Source organism: Pleurodeles waltl, chromosome 1_1 (assembly GCF_031143425.1).
Source record: "Pleurodeles waltl isolate 20211129_DDA chromosome 1_1, aPleWal1.hap1.20221129, whole genome shotgun sequence".
Taxonomy (NCBI): domain Eukaryota; kingdom Metazoa; phylum Chordata; class Amphibia; order Caudata; family Salamandridae; genus Pleurodeles; species Pleurodeles waltl.
Genome location: NC_090436.1, coordinates 83,587,331 through 83,609,151, shown reverse-complemented (window position 1 = coordinate 83,609,151; position 21,821 = coordinate 83,587,331). Strand labels below are relative to the sequence as shown.

At 49.0% G+C, this 21,821-nt stretch overlaps 1 protein-coding gene across 6 annotated transcripts in view; it reads right to left on the bottom strand.

The window, feature by feature from the left end:
- UBAP2 (ubiquitin associated protein 2) overlaps positions 1 to 21,821 on the bottom strand; it is a 1,102,091-nt gene that overhangs the window by 826,596 nt on the left and 253,674 nt on the right. For all 6 annotated transcript variants that reach the window (XM_069217098.1, XM_069217184.1, XM_069216796.1 and 3 more), the window contains exon 6: positions 10,200 to 10,277. In XM_069217098.1, the coding sequence (XP_069073199.1) occupies positions 10,200 to 10,277 (78 nt within the window). The remainder of the gene's footprint in view (positions 1 to 10,199; positions 10,278 to 21,821) is intronic.

Genomic DNA, 21,821 nt, shown 5'->3' with positions numbered 1-21,821 from the left:
ATCCAACTTCCTTCACTTGCCACCTGACAGTTAACGGGAAGTCAATATTCTGGCTTTACCCATGCGCCTATCAAACTATCCGTCAGGGCTTCACTGAACAAGCCACTTACCTTCCGTAACGCATTATATGGTGGAGACCATCTAGCTGCAGATTCCTTACCTTTGAATTCCCTAGTGTAAGGAAATGCCTCCTTGGCATGGTTGCCCCCTGACTTTTTGCCTTTGCTGATGCTATGTTTACAATTGAAAGTGTGCTGAGGCCTGCTAACCAGGCCCCAGCACCAGTGTTCTTTCCCTAACCTGTACTTTTGTATCCACAATTGGCAGACCCTGGCATCCAGATAAGTCCCTTGTAACTGGTACTTCTAGTACCAAGGGCCCTGATGCCAAGGAAGGTCTCTAAGGGCTGCAGCATGTCTTATGCCACCCTGGAGACCTCTCACTCAGCACAGACACACTGCTTGCCAGCTTGTGTGTGCTAGTGAGAACAAAACGAGTAAGTCGACATGGCACTCCCCTCAGGGTGCCATGCCAGCCTCTCACTGCCTATGCAAGTATAGGTCAGTCACCCCTCTAGCAGGCCTTACAGCCCTAAGGCAGGGTGCACTATACCATAGGTGAGGGTACCAGTGCATGAGCATGGTACCCCTACAGTGTCTAAACAAAACCTTAGACATTGTAAGTGCAGGGTAGCCATAAGAGTATATGGTCTGGGAGTTTGTCAAACACGAACTCCACAGCACCATAATGGCTACACTGAAAACTGGGAAGTTTGTTATCAAACTTCTCAGCACAATAAATGCACACTGATGCCAGTGTACATTTTATTGCAAAATACACCCCAGAGGGCACCTTAGAGGTGCCCCCTGAAACTTAACCGACTGTCTGTGTAGGCTGACTAGTTCCAGCAGCCTGCCACACTAGAGACATGTTGCTGGCCCCATGGGGAGAGTGCCTTTGTCACTCCTAGGCCAGTAACAAAGCCTGCACTGGGTGGAGATGCTAACACCTCCCCCAGGCAGGAGCTGTAACACCTAGCTGTGAGCTTCAAAGGCTCACCCCTTTGTCACAGCCCAGCAGGGCACTCCAGCTTAGTGGAGTTGCCCGCCCCCTCCGGCCACGGCCCCCACTTTTGGCGGCAAGGCTGGAGGGAACAAAGAAAGCAACAAGGAGGAGTCACTGGCCAGTCAGGACAGCCCCTAAGGTGTCCTGAGCTGAGGTGACTCTAACTTTTAGAAATCCTCCATCTTGCAGATGGAGGATTCCCCCAATAGGGTTAGGATTGTGACCCCCCTCCCCTTGGGAGGAGGCACAAAGAGGGTGTACCCACCCTCAGGGCTAGTAGCCATTGGCTACTAACCCCCCAGACCTAAACACGCCCTTAAATTTAGTATTTAAGGGCTACCCTGAACCCTAGAAATGAAAATGTCACTTACCCAGTGTACATCTGTTCGTGGCATCAGTCGCTGAGATTCACATGGTATGCATGAGCTCGCCATCTGGTGTTGGGTCGGAGTGTTACAAGTTGTTTTTCTTCGAAGAAGTGTTTTCGAGTCACGGGACCGAGTGACTCCACCTTCTGTGCTCATTGCGCATGGGCGTCGACTCCATCTTCGATTGTTTTCTTTCCGCCATCGGGTTCGGACGTGTTCATGTCGCTCCGAGTTTCGGAACGGAAAGATAGCTGAAGACGGAAGATTTTCGACGGTATAGATTCCTGCAACAACAAGAAGAAGGACTGCCCAGCTGAAAACCCCTGCAGAGGAAGACCAGAAGACAACAACTGCCTTGGCTCCAGAAACTCACCGGCCTGTCTCCTGCCTTCCAAAGAACTCTGCTCCAGCGACGCCTTCCAAAGGGACCAGCGACCTCTGAATCCTCTGAGGACTGCCCTGCTTCGACGACGACAAGAAACTCCAGAGGACAGCGGACCTGCTCCAAAAAGACTGCAACTTTGTTTCAAGAAGCAGCTTTAAAGAACCCTGCAATCTCCCCGCAAGAAGCGTGAGACTTGCAACACTGCACCCGGCGACCCCGACTCGGCTGGTGGAGAACCAACACCTCAGGGAGGACCCCCGGACTACTCTACGACTGAGTACCAAAACCTGTCCCCCCTGAGCCCCCACAGCGCCGCCTGCAGAGGGAATCCCGAGGCTTCCCCTGACCGCGACTCTCTGAAACCTAAGTCCCGACGCCTGGAAAAGACCCTGCACCCGCAGCCCCCAGGACCTGAAGGACCGGACTATCACTGTAGGAGTGACCCCCAGGAGTCCCTCTCCCGTGTCCAAGTGGAGGTTTCCCCGAGGAAGCCCCCCCCTTGCCTGCCTGCAGCGCTGAAGAGATCCCTTGATCTCTCATTGACTAACATTGCGAACCCGACGCTTGTTCTGACACTGCACCCGACCGCCCCCGCGCCGCTGAGGGTGAAATTTCTGTGTGGGCTTGTGTCCCCCCCGGTGCCCTACAAAACCCCCCTGGTCTGCCCTCCGAAGACACGGTGTAAAGAAATGGCTCCCTGTTGCAGTTACCCCCCACTTTTTGCCTGATACTGATGCTGACTTGACTGAGAAGAGTGCTGGGACCCTGCTAACCAGGCCCCAGCACCAGTGTTCCTTCACCTAAAATGTACCATTGTATCCACAATTGGCACACCCTGGCATTCAGATAAGTCCCTTGTAACTGGTACTTCTAGTACCAAGGGCCCTGATGCCAAGGAAGGTCTCTAAGGGCTGCAGCATGTCTTATGCCACCCTAGAGACCCCTCACTCCGCACAGACACACTGCTTACAAGCCTGTGTGTGCTAGTGAGAACAAAATGAGTAAGTCGACATGGCACTCCCCTCAGGGTGCCATGCCAGCCTCTCACTGCCTATGCAGTATAGGTAAGACACCCCTCTAGCAGGCCTTACAGCCCTAAGGCAGGGTGCACTATACCATAGGTGAGGGTACCAGTGCATGAGCATGGTACCCCTACAGTGTCTAAACAAAACCTTAGACATTGTAAGTGCAGGGTAGCCATAAGAGTATATGGTCTGGGAGTCTGTCAAACACGAACTCCACAGCACCATAATGGCTACACTGAAAACTGGGAAGTTTGGTATCAAACTTCTCAGCACAATAAATGCACACTGATGCCAGTGTACATTTTATTGTAAAATACACCACAGAGGGCACCTTAGAGGTGCCCCCTGAAACTTAACCGACTGTCTGTGTAGGCTGACTAGTTCCAGCAGCCTGCCACACCAGAGACATGTTGCTGGCCCCATGGGGAGAGTGCCTTTGTCACTCTGAGGCCAGTAACAAAGCCTGCACTGGGTGGAGATGCTAACACCTCCCCCAGGCAGGAGCTGTGACACCTGGCGGTGAGCCTCAAAGGCTCACCCCTTTGTCACAGCCCAGCAGGGCACTCCAGCTTAGTGGAGTTGCCCGCCCCCTCCGGCCACGGCCCCCACTTTTGGCGGCAAGGCTGGAGGGAACAAAGAAAGCAACAAGGAGGAGTCACTGGCCAGTCAGGACAGCCCCTAAGGTGTCCTGAGCTGAGGTGACTCTAACTTTTAGAAATCCTCCATCTTGCAGATGGAGGATTCCCCCAATAGGGTTAGGATTGTGACCCCCTCCCCTTGGGAGGAGGCACAAAGAGGGTGTACCCACCCTCAGGGCTAGTAGCCATTGGCTACTAACCCCCCAGACCTAAACACGCCCTTAAATTTAGTATTTAAGGGCTACCCTGAACCCTAGAAAATTAGATTCCTGCAACTACAAGGACTGCCTAGCTGAAAACCCCTGCAGAGGAAGACCAGAAGACGACAACTGCCTTGGCTCCAGAAACTCACCGGCCTGTCTCCTGCCTTCCAAAGATCCTGCTCCAGCGACGCCTTCCAAAGGGACCAGCGACCTCGACATCCTCGGAGGACTGCCCCTGCTTCGAAAAAGACAAGAAACTCCCGAGGACAGCGGACCTGCTCCAAGAAAGGCTGCAATTTTGTTTCCAGCAGCCTTGAAAGAACCCTGCAAGCTCCCCGCAAGAAGCGTGAGACTTGCAACACTGCACCCGGCGACCCCGACTCGGTTGGTGGAGATTCAACACCTCAGGAGGGACCCCAGGACTACTCTGATACTGTGAGTACCAAAACCTGTCCCCCCTGAGCCCCCACAGCGCCGCCTGCAGAGGGAATCCCGAGGCTTCCCCTGACCGCGACTCTTTGAATCCAAAGTCCCGACGCCTGGGAGAGACCCTGCACCCGCAGCCCCCAGGACCTGAAGGACCGGACTTTCACTGGAGAAGTGACCCCCAGGAGTCCCTCTCCCTTGCCCAAGTGGAGGTTTCCCAGAGGAATCCCCCCCTTGCCTGCCTGCAGCGCTGAAGAGATCCCGAGATCTCTCATAGACTAACATTGCGAACCCGACGCTTGTTTCTACACTGCACCCGGCCGCCCCCGCGCTGCTGAGGGTGAAATTTCTGTGTGGACTTGTGTCCCCCCCGGTGCCCTACAAAACCCCCCTGGTCTGCCCTCCGAAGACGCGGGTACTTACCTGCAAGCAGACCGGAACCGGGGCACCCCCTTCTCTCCATTCTAGCCTATGTGTTTTGGGCACCACTTTGAACTCTGCACCTGACCGGCCCTGAGCTGCTGGTGTGGTGACTTTGGGGTTGCTCTGAACCCCCAACGGTGGGCTACCTTGGACCAAGAACTGAACCCTGTAAGTGTCTTACTTACCTGGTAAAACTAACAAAAACTTACCTCCCCCAGGAACTGTGAAAATTGCACTAAGTGTCCACTTTTGAAATAGCTATTTGTGAATAACTTGAAAAGTATACATGCAATTGAAATGATTCAAAGTTCCTAATGTACTTACCTGCAATACCTTTCAAACAAGATATTACATGTTAAATTTGAACCTGTGGTTCTTAAAATAAACTAAGAAAAGATATTTTTCTATAACAAAACCTATTGGCTGGATTTGTCTCCGAGTGTGTGTACCTCATTTATTGTCTGTATGTACAACAAATGCTTAACACTACTCCTTGGATAAGCCTACTGCTCGACCACACTACCACAAAATAGAGCATTAGTATTATCTATTTTTACCACTATTTTACCTCTAAGGGGAACCCTTGGACTCTGTGCATGCTATTCCTTACTTTGAAATAGCACATACAGAGCCAACTTCCTACACCTAGCGTCAGCTCTGAATCCAGAATATTTTTGCTAAGCAATACCCTGTGCGCACCGGCGGGTGGCATCATTTGGATCTGCGTGGGTTGTCCGGCTCCACGTGGCTTCGTCAGCAATGTCACGGTCACCTATAAAGGGACCACCCTGGCGTGCGTATGTCAGTTTTTATCCACAACACTTCCACGCCAGCAGCACAGAGTCATGGATAGAACCAACATTTATCTGTGCAAAACTAGGGCCCTAAAAAGGATAAGCCATAACCCTACTAGACATATCCGCTGAGCGTGGAGGCATGGGCAGGTGTAAGGAATCTGCAGCAAGATAGTCTCCACCAGATTATGTGTTACCGAAGGTAAGTAATTTGTTCATCTGATAGACTTCTAGCTGCAGATTCCTCACCTTTCAACACATACCCAAGCCATAACCTCCTGGCGTTGGGCTGCGTATACTACTCCTTACACTCAAACTTCCTGTAGGAGTTAACGGGCAAAATGTTCATCTCTTCGTACCGGACTGTCCAGGCTGTAATGTTTTTAAAACGTGTGCAAAGACTCCCATGTTGCCGCCTGACAGATCTCCAGGACTGGTACGCCTCGAGCTAAAGCAGTGGTAGCAGCTTTGCCCCTGGCAGAATGGGCCGGCAAGCCCTCAGGAGGCTGCTTCCTAGACAATGCGTAGCATATCTTAATAACGGCCCCAGCGTGAAATGATTCGCTTCTGCACTTCCCAACCCTTCTTTGCTCACACGTAATCTACAAAGCGCTGGTCATCCACCCGGAACTCTTCTGTGCGGTCAAGGTAGAATAACAAAGCTCTTTTTGGGACCAGGCGATTGATTTGCTCCTCTTCTTTAGAGAGATGCAGAGGAGCAAAGAAGGTGGGCACGGTGATATCCTGACCCAGATGAAATGGGGTCATCACTCAGGAGAGGAAAGAGACATGAGTTCTGAGAACCACGTTGTCTGGATAGTGAGATACAGTGGCTTTGATGACGGGGCTTGCATCTCACTAACCCTCCTGGCAGATGTTACTGCCACTAAGAAGGCTGTCTTAATGGTGAGCAGCTGGAGGGGACAATTATGCAAAGGCTTGAAAGAAGCACACACAAGAAATGCGATGACAAGATTTCAGTCAAAGTGAGGCATAATAAAGGGTGTAGGGGGAAACATATGTACAAGCTCTTTGAGGAATCTATGTACAATGGGAGATTTGAAAAGAGAAGACTGATCAGGCAGTCGAAGAAATGCAGATAAAGCAGAAAGATAGCCCTTGAGAGTACCCAAGGCAGAACCCTGCAGGGCTAAAGAAAGAATGAAAAAAAGGATATCAGAAAGAGTCAGTAGATGTTTCTGTACAATAATATACAAAGCGTTTCCAACAGCAAGCGTACACCGCTTTATTGGAGGGATGCCTGGCTGCCAAATAACTTTACAGGCTACGGGAGGATGGTCAAAAGCCATCAACTCCTGTTGCTCAATTTAAACGCATGAAGGTGCAGAGCTGACAGGTTCAGGTGGAGAACCTTCCCCTGCTGTTGCAACAGAAGATCCTCTCGAACAGGCAGCCTGATCAGAGGACTGATGCTCAATTTGAATAGCTCGGAATACCAGACTCTCCGTGCCCAATCCAGACCCACTAGGATTATTTTGGTCCAGACTTTCTTGAGAACTCTGGGCATAAGTGGTACGGGCGGAAAAGCATATAGGAGGCCTGAATTCCACTCAGCATTGCTGCGCTATTGCCAACTGGAAACTCCAACGTGCAATACTGCGGACATTGCACATTCTTGGAGGAGGCGATCAGACTAACCAAGGCTCTCCCCACAGCTGAAAGAGTCCTTGTGCCACCTTCAGATGGAGATATCACTTGTGATATGCTAGGAATCGTTGGCTGAGTTTGTCTACCCTGGCGTTCAGAGAACCTGCCAGGTGTTGAACCACCAGGGTTATACCCTGCTGTTCCAGCCATGTCCATAGACGCAGAGCCGCTTGACAAAGGGTCCACGACCCCAAACCATCCTGCTTGTTGCAGTACCACATTGGGGTGGCGTTGTCAGTGAACACCTGCACTACCTTCCCTTCCACAACAGGAAGAAGTGCCTTCAATGATAGCCGGATCACCCGAAGCTCCAATAAGTTGATATGGAGCCCGGATTACACCGGAGACCAAAGGCCCCTGATCTCTGCCTCTCCCAGGTGGCAGCCCTTTGCCAGAAGTGACACATCTGTCACTACTGTGTGCTCTGGTTAGGGAAAAGAGGAGTCTGCCATTGACCGAAAAACAGTTCACTAACCACCACTGCAGGTCTTTTGCAGTTCGCTCCGAAATCTGAACTGTGTCAGTAAGATTTCCATGATGGGGTGCACACTGGAACTTCAGGTCCCACTGCTGAGCCCTCATATTCCATCTGGCATGTTTGACAAACAGGATGCAGGAAACCATGAGTCCCAACAGCCTTAGAGTGTCTCACCAAAATCCAGGATAGAGGCTGAAACATTGGTATCAACCTGAATATCCTGGACTCGCTGCTCAGGAGGAAAAACTCGAAACTGCACTGTGTCCAGAACAGCTTCTATGAAAGGAAGTTTCTGAGAAGGAGTCAGGTGCGACTTGGGCACATTGATAGTGAACCCTCGCGAATGCAGGAGGTCCATTGTAATATGAAGGTGGGTGACGAGAGCCTGGAGCCGGTGGACGGTGGTTAACCTGTGGCTGCCATGGTATTGCGCCTCTCTCGAAGCATCAAAAGGGGCTGTAGGCAGACTGCTGGCGAACGGGCGCTGAGAGGCCCAAGGGTCTGGCCATGGCTCGAGAGTCCTTGAACCGCTCAAGTGCAGATTCTGCCTTCGCACCAAAAAGGTGCAAGCCATTAAAAGCCATGTCCATCAAGTTTGCATGGACATCCCCCAAGACGCCTGTGGTGCGCAGCCATTTGAGGGCCACTGTCCAAGAAATCACCCTGCCCAGCGAGTCAGTCATGTCCAAGCCACACCTAATGGTAAACTTGGCTGCATCTCTCCCATCCTGGACAGCTTTTGAGAGTGTCCCGTACAGCCTCCGGGACCTGGGGCAGCATTAAGTATGGGGAAAAACTGCCAGATAGGCAAAAAGTGTTTACCAACCTGAATGCGAGGCTGGAGGAAGAAAACATCTTCTTCCGAAGTTGGTCCAGCCACTTGGATTCCCTATCCAGGGAAGCGGAAGGGAATGCACCACAGGAAGTAGAGGCTTGGACCACCAAGCTTTACGGGGTGGGGTGTTGGGTCAGGAAACTAAGGTCACTTGGAGTGGGTCTATGGCGGAGGCAGATTGTGCTATTCACAGGAGCCCTTAAGCTGGGTTTGGACCATGTTCCCAGAAGGATGTTCGTTAGGGCCACATTGAAGGGCAACATCAGCTCTGATGTAGCCACCCCCGATTGAAGCACCTCTGTCAGGAGATTTGTCCTGACTGGCACGTGGACAGGTTTAGGTCCAAGACCTCAGCTGCCTTACGCAGCACCATGGCATGCGTTGCTCCAGCTTCCGTAGCCACATCCGGAGGTGAGAGCATACCAGCATCTGGTGAAGTATTCAGTTCACTGGCTTCCCCTAGATCCCCATACCAGTCCTGCTCCAAACCATACTCTCAAGGGTCCTCAGACTCCTCCCACTCCTCACCTGTGCCTGGTTGTTCATAATAAGCCTCAGGCACTGATCTGGGCCTAATCGGCACTGTAGAAGTCTGAATAGGCATCGTGCGTCATCGTCCTGATCATCAGGAGTGAGGACGGAGCTTCCACCACCAGTCGGTGCCAGTGGTGGAGGGAGCGTCAAAGTCAGGCCCTGTGCCCAAGAAGGCCGACTGTGAGAAACTGGCACCGGTACGGATCCAGTATCGCATCCTAGGGTTTCCCAACGGTACCTAAGCCAAAGCCGCCGGTGTCGATCCCAATGGGGTCCCTGCTGACACCGCAGGGTCCATAGACCCACCAGCAGGGTCACCCGCTCAAAAACAAGGCGCATGGCTTCATAAAATTCTTTTATTTGAGCCGTGGGAGGGATAACACAAAGACAGCCCTGGCAACGGCTCCACGGAACCTTGCTTGGAACGTAGATGATCCACAGACACCTCGTCCGCCGACGAGTGTGGCAAAGTCGAAGTCCACTTGGACTTCTTCTTGTACCTCTTTCACAGGGAGCGTACTGCCATACAAAGTAGTTTTATTCAGTGCCAGAAACTATGTAGGCAATTTGTGTTTAAGTCAAAAAATATTTTTGCCAATGTTTGTTACAATGGTGAGGGCTAGGCAGCTCACACAACAATAACATTTCACAAAAGCTATGTCACAATAAGACAAGTATTTACAAAACCAAAAGACTGACCACCAATGTCAGACCTGCTGGCTTTGACAATGCATGTTTATTTTGAAGTTTCTCATATCTTTGTTGAGACTGGTTTAACTGATTTTCCATTATAAATATTTTTGGAAATACTGGCATGCATCAAACTTTTACTGAAGGATGCTCCAAAGAAGTGGAATCTAATTTTTTTTTTTAGCTCACCTAAAGACAATTCCCTTTCCTGTTCCATTAAGGGGTACTGTAAACTGGCAAAGGGTTTGTGCTGCAGGGGGTTGGGCCTACTTGTCCCAAGGACAAAAACATGAAAACGCCTTGTTCTTGACACCAAACAATAACTCCTGGACATTGGGCCTAAAGGAATTATGCACCCCTAATACTAGGTGTTGTTTTGTCAAAGACTGAATATTTAATATCGGCATGCAGGGATCATGGAATAATTATTTATAAAATGTTAAACAAGGGTGAATCTGAAAGTCTGCAATGCAGATCACCTCTATACAGTCTAATCAAGCTTGACAGTCCAATTTTTCTAATTAGAAAGTAAACCAATATCAACTATGAGGTACCCTAAATATGCTGTAATAGGCATTAAACTAGTTGAAACTAGGAAACATGTTAGTGCATCTAGCAAGCTTCACATTATTCATGTTTAAACATTGTAAAATTCTTCTTTTCTTACCTCTTCCACGCCCTCGTCTCCCACGGTCTGAAGGTCTGTCACTTGGAAATCCATCCACACCATTTTCCTCTATCCTAACTGAAGAGAAAGAAAATGTAATAATGTTCAACGTTTAAAATCAATTCTTCTAATAGAAATACACATTCATTTGACACCATGAGACAAAATAGCTTAACTATTCTGCTCAGGACAAAATGTAAAGCATAACCATAGAACCCTACACATTAATGTAACTACTGCAACCAATGGTTTCATTGCAGGGATGCAAGCAGGAATGAAAATTTAGTCCACAAATTGAGCATACCTAGTTTTCTGAAACACACAACTCTGAAAGTTTCTCAACACACCAGTCCTTTTGAAAGGTGGCAGTGATTTACATCATACATGAATGATCTGAAATTGCACCTTAGAGGAGTTTAACAGTACGCTCCAGGGAAAATATCCGTCACTCAAACACTAATGTAATATTTCTCTTCTATGTTAATTAAGAGGCTAAAATTGTATGGTTTGTGAACCCTCACTAAGCACTTAACTAATGGCATGAACTGCACACATGCGGAACCATTATCATCAAGAAAGTTGTGATCAAGAATTCACAAATTGCTCAACATAGTAAGGTTTTCATGTGCAGTAGATATACCACCTTCGTTGACACTGATGCAACTTCCTTCCTATATAGTGAAGGGAATGGAGCATCTAAGAAATTTTTTAAAATGCACGCATCCACTCATTTAATGTGTACTGGCTACGCCCTCAACATACCACCTACTCAATAGTTATTTTTCTTTTCCCTCTTCTCCTCAATACCAATACTGGGTGCAAAGGCTTGAGTGGGCAAGGCGTGCCCCCAATGACAACACAAGCTTGCAAACAGTTTATAATCTAAATATATCTCTAATTTACATTTTATTGCTTAACTGAAACCATACCAAAAGATAAAACTGACCAACATTAAAATATTAGGTTTGATCCTTTCATCACAGAGCTCAAACGGAACTTAAAGCAAACGTTAGTCACTGGCTGACTAAATAATATTACATCTCAAAAATAAAGATATTTAAAAAAAAAAATAGGATTAGATAATTAATCCACCAAATCCATACATATAACAAACATGGACATGAACAGTGCTCCCTTTTAAAACAGGACCATAGACCATAGTAAGTACTTACAGCTTGCTTTAAAAACACTTAGCGGAGCAGCCTGTTGCATTCACACTATTCTTGCACAGAATGAAATTCAGGGATTCTTTTTTGTATCCAGAGAACCTTTTTTCGTTTTTAGATAGTAACAACCAGCTTGGAGAAAATGCTCGAAATGACAGCTGACCAAACTTAATTCTACCTAGACAAAAACTAGTTACTAGTTGCTAAAAATACAGCTGCAAACAATTGTTTATGAAATTACAGTATGATGCATGCTGGAATCCATTTCGAGAACTCTTTCCAGCCATTCAAAAAGAAATTGAACATAAAATGGTGGTTTACTCAATATTTAATATAAATTACATTTGTCACCCATAATTGTTTTTAAACGCCTGTTTTCGACCCTGGCAAAAGAAGACTCCATTGATTTATTTTACCGGTAACTGAACTATCATCCCATCCAAGATGAGCTAATTTAATAATTCTCCCCCAGAATCAATAGCACTGGGGATAAGAGGTGGCAAACAAGACTATTTGCAGAGCCCAACTTGTGAAAGTTTTAGTACCAGCACTTATAGCTCCTGTGTGCTACTCACATATGTAGCCCCTTAACCATGTCTCAGGCCTGCATCGCAAGGCTTGTGTGTGCAGTTTCATTGCCACTTCGAATTGGCATTTAAAAGTACTTGCCAAGCCTTAATCTGCCCTTTTTCTACATATAAGTAACCCTTAAGGTAGGCCTAGGTAACCCATAGGGCAGGGTGCTACACAGGTAAAAGGCAGGACATATACAGGTGTGTTTTATATGTCCTGGTAGTGGAAAACTCCTAAATTCGTTTTTCACTACTGTATGGACTGCTCCTTTCATAGGATAGCATTAGGGCTACCCTCATATACTGTTTGTGCTGTAGATTCTGATCAGAAAGGGATAACCAGGTCATCTTTAGTGTGGCCAGAAAGGTAATCGAAAATTCTGCTTAGTGGTGAGGTTGGATTTTATATCACTATTTTAGAAATGCCACTTTTAGACAGTGAACATTTCTCTGCACTTAAAATCCATCTGTGCCTTACAGCCGGTCTCCAATCCACGTCAGGCTGGGTTGGTTGACCGCTCCCTTGTGCATTTCACCCAGACAACCACAAACAGGCTACTCAGTCATATCTGCACTCATCTGCATAATGAATGGGTCTTCCTGGGCGGGGGTGGAGGGCCTGGCACTTACATTTCAAAGGCAAGTGGCCTGACCTCATGCAATGGACAGCCTAACCCCCTACTGGGACCCTAGCAGACAGATCTGTACCGAAAGGGGACCTTGTGCACTTCAAAACCACTCTTTGAAATGTCCCCCACTTCACAGGCATTTTTGGGTATATAAACTGGGTGACTGACCCACCAACTGAGACACTTCTGGACCTGAACCTGCAACCTGTTGAGAGGAACTGCCTAGCTGCCCAAAGGACTCATGAAGACTGCTTTGCTGTGAGGGATCGCTGCCCTTCTGTTACCAAGCTGCCCCCTGACTTTGTTGAGAAGTGCTCTACAAGGGCATGGATTCAGCTTGCCTCAGGTTTTCTGAAGACTCAGGGCCAAAACTACTTCATCACTTCAAAGAAACTCCTTGTGCGCCGAAAATCGACGCACAGCCTGCAGGAAATGACACCGCCTGCTCTGAGACGAGAAAATCCTCACACAGTTGAACCGGAACAACGCAGCCTCCTCGAAAGAGCCTGCACTGCAACTGTCAATTCTACACACGGCCCCCACCAGATCGACGCACAGCAGACCCCGAACATCGCAGCCTGACTTCCTGAGTTAAGAATCAACAGTCCCAGCCGTGCAACAGAAAATTTGACGCATCGCTTACCGGACTGACACACCGCCTGTGACTTCTTCCCGCGTGCCCAGGATTTTCCCTGCATCGTCCCAGGGCATCCAAAGATCCTTGCATCACAATGAAGAACCAAGAAATCGACACAAAGCCCCTTGGAAGGTGAGAAGAAAAAGCATCGTCCATGCTGCATCGGAAAATCCGAAGCACACCTTATTTTTCCACACATCCCCTCCTCTGCGGTCTCAGTGCGTGTTAATTATGACGCAGGCCAGGGTTTGTTTTGTGGGCTTGTGTGAGTGTCCCCCCCTCCCCCAATTGTCTTCAAAACTTCCCTGGTCTCCTCCTTGAGGATGCAAGTACTTACCTGTAAGCAGACTAGGACCAGAGCGCCCCTGTTCTTCATAGGTGGATGTGTGTTTTGGGCCCTCCTTTGACCTCTACTCCTGTCCGGCCCCGTGTTGCTGGTGCTGTGGCTTTGAGGTTGCCTTGAACCCCCAACGGTGCGCTGCCTGTGCCCAGGAGACTGTGCTTTACTTACCTGAGAACCTAACCAAACTTACCTCCCTCAGGAACTGTTTATTTTTGCACAGTGTCCACTTTTAAAATAGATTGCCATTTTAACCAAAACTGTGTACTACCGTTTTCAAATCAAAGTTCTATTCTTATCTGTGTGAAGTGCCTTGCATTTTATGTACTTACCTCAAATCTTGAATCTTGTGGTTCTAAAATAAATTAAGAAAAGATATTTCTATATAAAAACTATTGGCCTGGAATAAGTCTGAGAGTGTGTTCCTCATTTATTGCCTATGTGTGTACAACAAGTGCTTAACACTACCCTCTGATAAGCCTACTGCTCGACCACACTACCACAAAATAGAGCATTAGAATTATCTCTTTTTGCCACTATCTTACCTCTAAGGGGAACCCTTGGACTCTGTGCATGCTATTCCTCACTTTGAAATAGCACATACAGAGCCAACTTCCTACAGTTTTCGTTTAATTTTTTCAGAGCAGGCAGTGGTCCACAGGATGACAGTGACATTCACAATGGGGAAGGGGTCCCTTCCCTTTTGCGAAAGTGTTCGCACCCATTTGAAATGGGTGCAAACAGCGATTGGTTTGCGCCCGCAAAACAATCCTACATTGCACTGCGAGTCGCAATTATGAAGGGAACACCCCTTCCTAATTGCGAGTCGCAAACCCGTTTTGAAGGGGCCCCCCTGGAGGGCGGCTGCGGGACCTTTGTTATGCCACTGGTGGCAACGTGTGCTTTTAGAGTTCAAAAACGTTTTTTTTTTTTTGCCAGTGTTTGTTACAATGTTGAGGGCCCGGTAGCTCCCACAACAATAACGTGTTACAAAAGCCATGTCAAAACAAGACACGCATTGATGAAACTAAAAGACTTATAAAAATATATCAGATCAGTTGGCTTTGTCAGTGTTTGTTTATTTTCATGCTTCCCATAATCGTGTTGAAAATGGTTACACTGATTTTCCATTAGAAATATTTTTGGGAAATACTAGCATGCATCAAAACATTTGACTAAATGACACTTCATTTGCATCTAATCAGAGAGCATTCTGGGAGCATTATACTTAGCCTCATAGCCTAAACTTTTCAAACATGTGTATACACGTTTTTTTATTTTTTGTACTGGAACCAACGTCAGTAGTGAAGTGTGACCTTAAAACATTTATTTACAACACTCACCCTAATAATGAAGGCTTTCAAATAACGAACCATAAATACAAGTTCCAACAGCATTATCTTTTGGAAACACATTACCTCAACTGCAGAGAGTTCCACTCTCTGTAAACAGGCAGCCAAAGGGTTTGTGCTGCAGAGGGTTGGGTCTACTTGTCCCAAGGACAAAGTAAACATAAAAACTTGTTGCCCTTGACCCCAAACAAGATGTCCCGGGCATCGGCCAATAGGAATTCCACATCCCTGCCTGTTCACGAAAAACTCTAACTTTGTTTCCAAAGAAGCAACTTCAAGACAACTGCGTTTCCCGCCGGAAGCGTGAGACTTGCAACTCTGCACCAGACCCCCCGGCTCGACTTGTGGAGAAACAACACTTGAGGGAGGACTCCCCGGCGACTAGGAGACCGTGAGTAGCCAGAGTTGCCCCCCCTGACCCCCCTTGACCCCCCCACAGCGACGCCTGCAGAGGGAATCCCGAGGCTCCCTGTAAGGAAATGCCTCCTTGGCATGGTTACCCCCTGACTTTTTGCCTTTGCTGATGCTATGTTTGGAATTGAAAGTGTGCTGAGGCCTGCTAACCAGGCCCCAGCACCAGTGTTCTTTCACTAACCTGTACTTTTGATTCCACAATTGGCACACCCTGGCATCCAGATAAGTCCCTTGTAACTGGTACCTCTGGTACCAAGGGCCCTGATGCCAGGGAAGGTCTCTAAGGGCTGCAGCATGTATTATGCCACCCTAGAGACCCCTCACTCAGCACAGACAGACTGCTTACCAGCTTGTGTGTGCGAGTGACAACAAAATGAGTAAGTCGACATGGCACTCCCCTCAGGGTGCCATGCCAGCCTCTCACTGCCTATGCAGTATAGGTAGGACACCCCTCTAGCAGGCCTTACAGCCCTAAGGCAGGGTGCACTATACCATAGGTGAGGGTACCAGTGCATGAGCACTGTGCCTCTACAGTGTCTAAGCAAAACCTTAGACATTGTAAGTGCAGGGTAGCCATAAGAGTATATGGTCTGGGAGTCTGTTCTACACGAACTCCACAGCACCATAATGGCTACACTGAAAACTGGGAAGTTTGGTATCAAACTTCTCAGCACAATAAATGCACACTGATGCCAGTGTACATTTTATTGTAAAATACACCACAGAGGGCACCTTAGAGGTGCCCCCTGAAACTTAACCGACTATCTGTGTAGGCTGACTGGTTCCAGCAGCCTGCCACACTAGAGACATGTTGCTGGCCCCATGGGGAGAGTGCCTTTGTCACTCTGAGGCCAGTAACAAAGCCTGCACTGGGTGGAAATGCTAACACCTCCCCCAGGCAGGAGCTGTAACACCTGGCGGTGAGCCTCAAAGGCTCACCCCTTTGTCATAGCACCGCAGGACACTCCAGCTAGTGGAGTTGCCCGCCTCCTCCGGCCCCGGCCCCCACTTTTGGCGGCAAGGCCGGAGAAAATAATGAGAATAACAAGGAGTCACTGGCCAGTCAGGACAGCCCCTAAGGTGTCCTGAGCTGAGGTGACTAACTTTTAGAAATCCTCCATCTTGCAGATGGAGGATTCCCCCAATAGGATTAGGAATGTGACCCCCTCCCCTTGGGAGGAGGCACAAAGAGGGTGTACCCACCCTCAGGGCTAGTAGCCATTGGCTACTAACCCCCCAGACCTAAACACGCCCTTAAATTTAATATTTAAGGGCTTCCCTGAACCTAGAAAAACAGATTCCTGCAACTACAAGAAGAAGGACTGCTGAGCTGACAAACCTCTGCAGAGGAAGAACAGAAGACACCAACTGCCTTGGCCCCAGACTTACCGGCCTGTCTCCTGCCTTCCAAAGAAACCTGCTCCAGCGACGCTTTCCAAGGGACCAGCGACCTCTGAATCCTCTGAGGACTGCCCTGCTTCGAAAAAGACAAGAAACTCCAGAGGACAGCGGCACTGCTCCAAAAGAACTGCAACTTTGTTACAAGGAGCAGACTTAAAGACCCCTGCAACTCCCCGCAAGAAGCGTGAGACTTGCAACACTGCACCCGGCGACCCCGACTCGACTGGTGGAGAACAACCAACTCAGGGAGGACCCTCCGGCGACTCTACGACTGAGTAACCAAAGTTGTCCCCCCTGAGCCCCCACAGCGACGCCTGCAGAGGGAATCCCCAGGCTCCCCCTGACCGCGACGGTCTGAACTCCATTTCCGGACGGCTGGAAAAGACCCTGCACCCGCAGCCCCCAGCCCCTAAAGAAACGGAACTTCTGTGCAGGAGTGACCCCCAGGAGGCCCTCTCCCTTGCCCAGGTGGTGGCTACCCCGAGGAGCCCCCCCCCTTGCCTGCATCGCTGAAGAGACCCCTAGGTCTCCCATTGAAACCTGAAGGAAACCCGACACGTGTTTGCACACTGCACCCGGCCGCCCCCGCGCTGCTGAGGGTGTACTTTCTGTGCTACTTTGTGTCCCCCCCAGTGCCCTACAAAACCCCCCTGGTCTGCCCTCCGAAGACGCGGGTACTTACCTGCTGGCAGACTGGAACCGGGGCACCCCCTTCTCTCCATTATAGCCTATGTGTTTTGGGCACCTCTTTGACCTTTGCACCTGACCGGCCCTGAGCTGCTGGTGTGATAACTTTGGGGTTGCTCTGAACCCCCAACGGTGGGCTACCTTGGACCAAAAACTCAAACCTGTAAGTGACTTACTTACCTGTGAAAACTAACAATAACTTACCTCCCCCAGGAACTGTGAAAATTGCACTGTGTTCACTTTTAAAACAGCTTATTGTGTTTTATGTAAAAAGTATACATGCTAAAGTAATGATTCAAAGTTCCTAGAGTACTTACCTGCAATACCTTTCAAAAGAGCTATTACATGTAAAATTTTAACCTGTGGTTCTTAAAATAAACTAAGAAAAGATATTTTTCTATACAAAACCTATTGGCTGGATTTGTCTCCGAGTGTGTGTACCTCATTTATTGTCTATGTGTATGTACAACAAATGCTTAACACTACTCCTTGGATAAGCCTACTGCTCGACCACACTACCACAAAATAGAGCATTAGTATTATCTCTTTTTACCACTATTTTACCTCTAAGGGGAACCCTTGGACTCTGTGCATGCTATTCCTTACTTTGAAATAGCACATACAGAGCCAACTTCCTACACTCCCCCTGACCGCGACTGCCTGACTCCCAGATCCTGACGCCTGGAAAAGACACTGCACCCGCAGCCCCCAGGACCTGAAAGATCGGAACTCCAGTGCAGGAGTGACCCCCAGGAGGCCCTCTCCCTTGCCCAGGTGGTGGCTACCCCGAGGAGCCCCCCCCCCCCTTGCCTGCATCGCTGAAGAGACCCCTTGGTCTCCCATTGATTTACATTGGAAACCCGACGCATGTTTACACACTGCACCCGGCCGCCCCCGTGCTGCTGAGGGTGTACTTTCTGTGCTAACTTGTGACCCCCCCGGTGCCCTACAAAACCCCCCTGGTCTGCCTTCCGAAGACGCGGGTACTTACCTGCTGGCAGACTGGAACCGGGGCACCCCCTTCTCCATTGAAGCCTATGCGTTTTGGGCACCACTTTGAACTCTGCACCTGACCGGCCCTGAGCTGCTGGTGTGGTAACTTCGGGGTTGCTCTGAACCTTTGATAAGCCTACTGCTCGACCACACTACCACAAAATAGAGCATTAGTATTATCTCTTTTTGCCACTATCTTACCTCTAAGGGGAACCCTTGGACTCTGTGCATACTATTCCTTACTTTGAAATAGTGCATAAAGAGCCAATTTCCTACACCCTGCTAACCAGGCCCCAGCACCAGTGTTCTTTCCCTAAACTGTACCTTTGTTCCCACAATTGGCACAACCCTGGAACTCAGGTAAGTCCCTTGTAACTGGTACCCCTGGTACCAAGTGCCCTGATGCCACGGAAGGTCTCTAAGGGCTGCAACATGTCTTATGCCACACTAAGGATCCCTCACTCAGCACATAGACACTGCTTCATAGCTTGTGTGTGCTGGTGGGGAGAAAGACTAAGTCGACATGGCACTCCCCTCAGGGTGCCATGCCAACCTCACACTGTCTGTGGCATAGGTAAGTCACCCCTATAGCAGGCCTTACAGCCCTAAGGCAGGGTGCACTATACCACAGGTGAGGGCATATGTGCATGAGCACTATGCCCCTACAGTGTCTAAGCAAAACCTTAGACATTGTAAGTGCAGGGTAGCCATAAGAGTATATGGTCTGGAGTCTGTCAAACAAACTCCACAGCACCATAATGGCTACACTGAAAACTGGGAAGTTTGGTATCAAACTTCTCAGCACAATAAACGCACACTGATTCCAGTGTGCACTTTAGTGTAAAATACACCCAGAGGGCATCTTAGAGATGGTCCCTGAAAACATACCCGACTTTGTGTGGGCTGACTAGTTTTTGCCAGCCTGACACACCAGACATGTTGCTGGCCACATGGGGAGAATGCCTTTGTCACTCTGTGGCCAGGAACAAAGCCTGTACTAGGTGGAGGTGCTTCTCATCTCCCCCTTCAGGAACTCTAACACCTGGCGGTGAGCCTCAAAAACTCACCCATTGTGTTACAGCACCCGAGGGCATCCCAGCTAGTGGAGATGCCCACCCCTCCGGCCACTGTCTCCACTTTTAGCGGCAAGGCTGGAGGAGTCACCCCCCAGTCAGGACAGCCCCTAAGGTGTCCTGAGCTAAGGTGACTCTTACTTTTAGAAATCCTCCCCCAATAATATTAGGGATGTGCCCCCCTCCCCACAGGGAGGAGGCACAAAGAGGGTGTAGCCACCCTCAAGGACAGTAGCCATTGGCTACTGCCCTCCCAGACCTAAACACACCCCTAAATTCAGTATTTAGGGGCCCCCAGAACCGAGGAAGAGAGATTCCTGCAACCTAAAGAAGAAGGACAGCTGACCTGAAGCCCTGCAGTAAAGACAGACGACAACTGATTTGGCCCCAGCCCCACCAGCCTGTCTCCCTACTTCGATGAAATCTGCAACAGCAACGCATCCAACAGGGACCAGCGACCTCTGAAGCCTCAGAGGACTGCCATGCATCTAAAGGACCAAGAAGCTCCCGAGAACAGCGTCCCTGTTCAACAAACTGCAACTTTCTGCAACAAAGAAGCAACTTTAAAGACCCCACGTTTCCCGCCGGAAGAGTGAGACGTTCCACTCTGTACCAGACACACCCGGCTCGACCTGCAGAAAACAAACCTCAGGTAGGACTCTCCGGCGACTGTGAGCCCGTGAGTAAACAGAGTTGACCCCCCTGAGGCCCCACAGCGACACCTGCAGAGGAAATCCTGAGACTCCCCCTGACTGCGACTGCCTGTAACAAGGGACCCGACGCCTGGAACCAACACTGCACCCGCAGCCCCCAGGACCTGAAGGAACCGAACTCCAGTGCAAGAGCGACCCCCCCCCCCCGAGGAGCTCCTTCCCCCCCCCCCACTGTGCCTGCCTGCATCGTTGAAGAGACCCCTGGGTCTCCCCATTGCTTTCTACACAAAACCCGACGCCTGTTTGCACTCTGCACCCGCCCGTGCCTGTGCCGCTGAGGGAGTACTTTCTGTGCCTGCTTGTGTCCCCCTGGTACCCTGCAAAACCCCCCTGGGCTGCTCTCTGAGGACGCAGGTACTTACCTGCTGGCAGACTGGAACCAGGGCACCCCTGTTTCCATTGAAGCCTATGTGTTTTGGGCACCTCTTTGACCTCTGCACCTGACTGGCCCTGAGCTGCTGGTGTGGTAACTTTGGGGTTGCCTTGAACCCCCAACGGTGGGCTACCATGGACCCAACATTGAACCCTGTAAGTGTTGTACTTACCTGTGAACTTAAATACTTTCCTCCCCCAGGAACTGTATATTTTTGCACTGTGTCCACTTTTAAAATAGCTTATTGCCATTTTTGTCGAAACTGTACCTGCTATTGTGATTATTCAAAGTTCCTAGAATACCGGAGTGAAATACCTTTCATTTGAAGTATTATTTGTAAATCTTGAACCTGTGGTTCCTAAAATAAACTAAGAAAAAATATTTTCTATATAAAAACCTTTTAGCCTGGACTAAGTCTTTGAGTGTGTGTTCCTCATTTATTGCCTGTGTGTGAACAACAAATCCGTAACACTACCCTCTGATAAGCCTACTGCTCGACCACACTACCACAAAATAGAGCATTAGAATTATCTCTTTTTGCCACAATCATACCTCTAAGGGGAACCCTTGGACTCTGTGCACACTATTTCTTACTTTGAAATAGTATATAGAGAGCCAACTTCCTACATTTATGAACTATACCAATCCCTCTGACCAATGGCTTTTTTGCCACTGAGGAGCTTCCTTGCTCAGCCAGATTTGGGTGGGCCGCCAACTCAGAATCCACTGCAAAGTTCTGACATACCCATACGAGTGAGGAGGATATGGCTTACTGGATCTGCAGCTGTATTTTTTGACAGCACAATGTCACTTCCCGTACTACTGGTTTCATGTGGATACTATATTACAGCACTTCAAATTAAAGCGGGACCAGACAGGGCACTCTCTTTGTCCTCTAACCACTCAGCATAAATAGAGATCCCTAGGACATCCAAAAATGTTCTTTTAACCAGCTGGGCAGGGGCAAAACTAGATACCTGGGGAGGTGGACTAATTTGCTCTCTGGTTATCATGGGTTTTTAGTTCTACCTCAGCCCATGCTGAGGACTCCAGGTCATTTCCAAGCAGACAGTCCACTGGGATATTTGAGGAGACCACCACCTGTTTCAGGCCATTGACCCCTCCCCATTCTAAAGTAACCATTGCCATGGGATGTACTTTTCTCTGATTGTCAGCGTTGGTGACTGTGTAAGTTTTTCCAGTCAGGTATTGGCCAGGGGAAACCAGTTTCTCTGTCACCATGGTGACACTGGCACCTGTATCCCTCAGGCC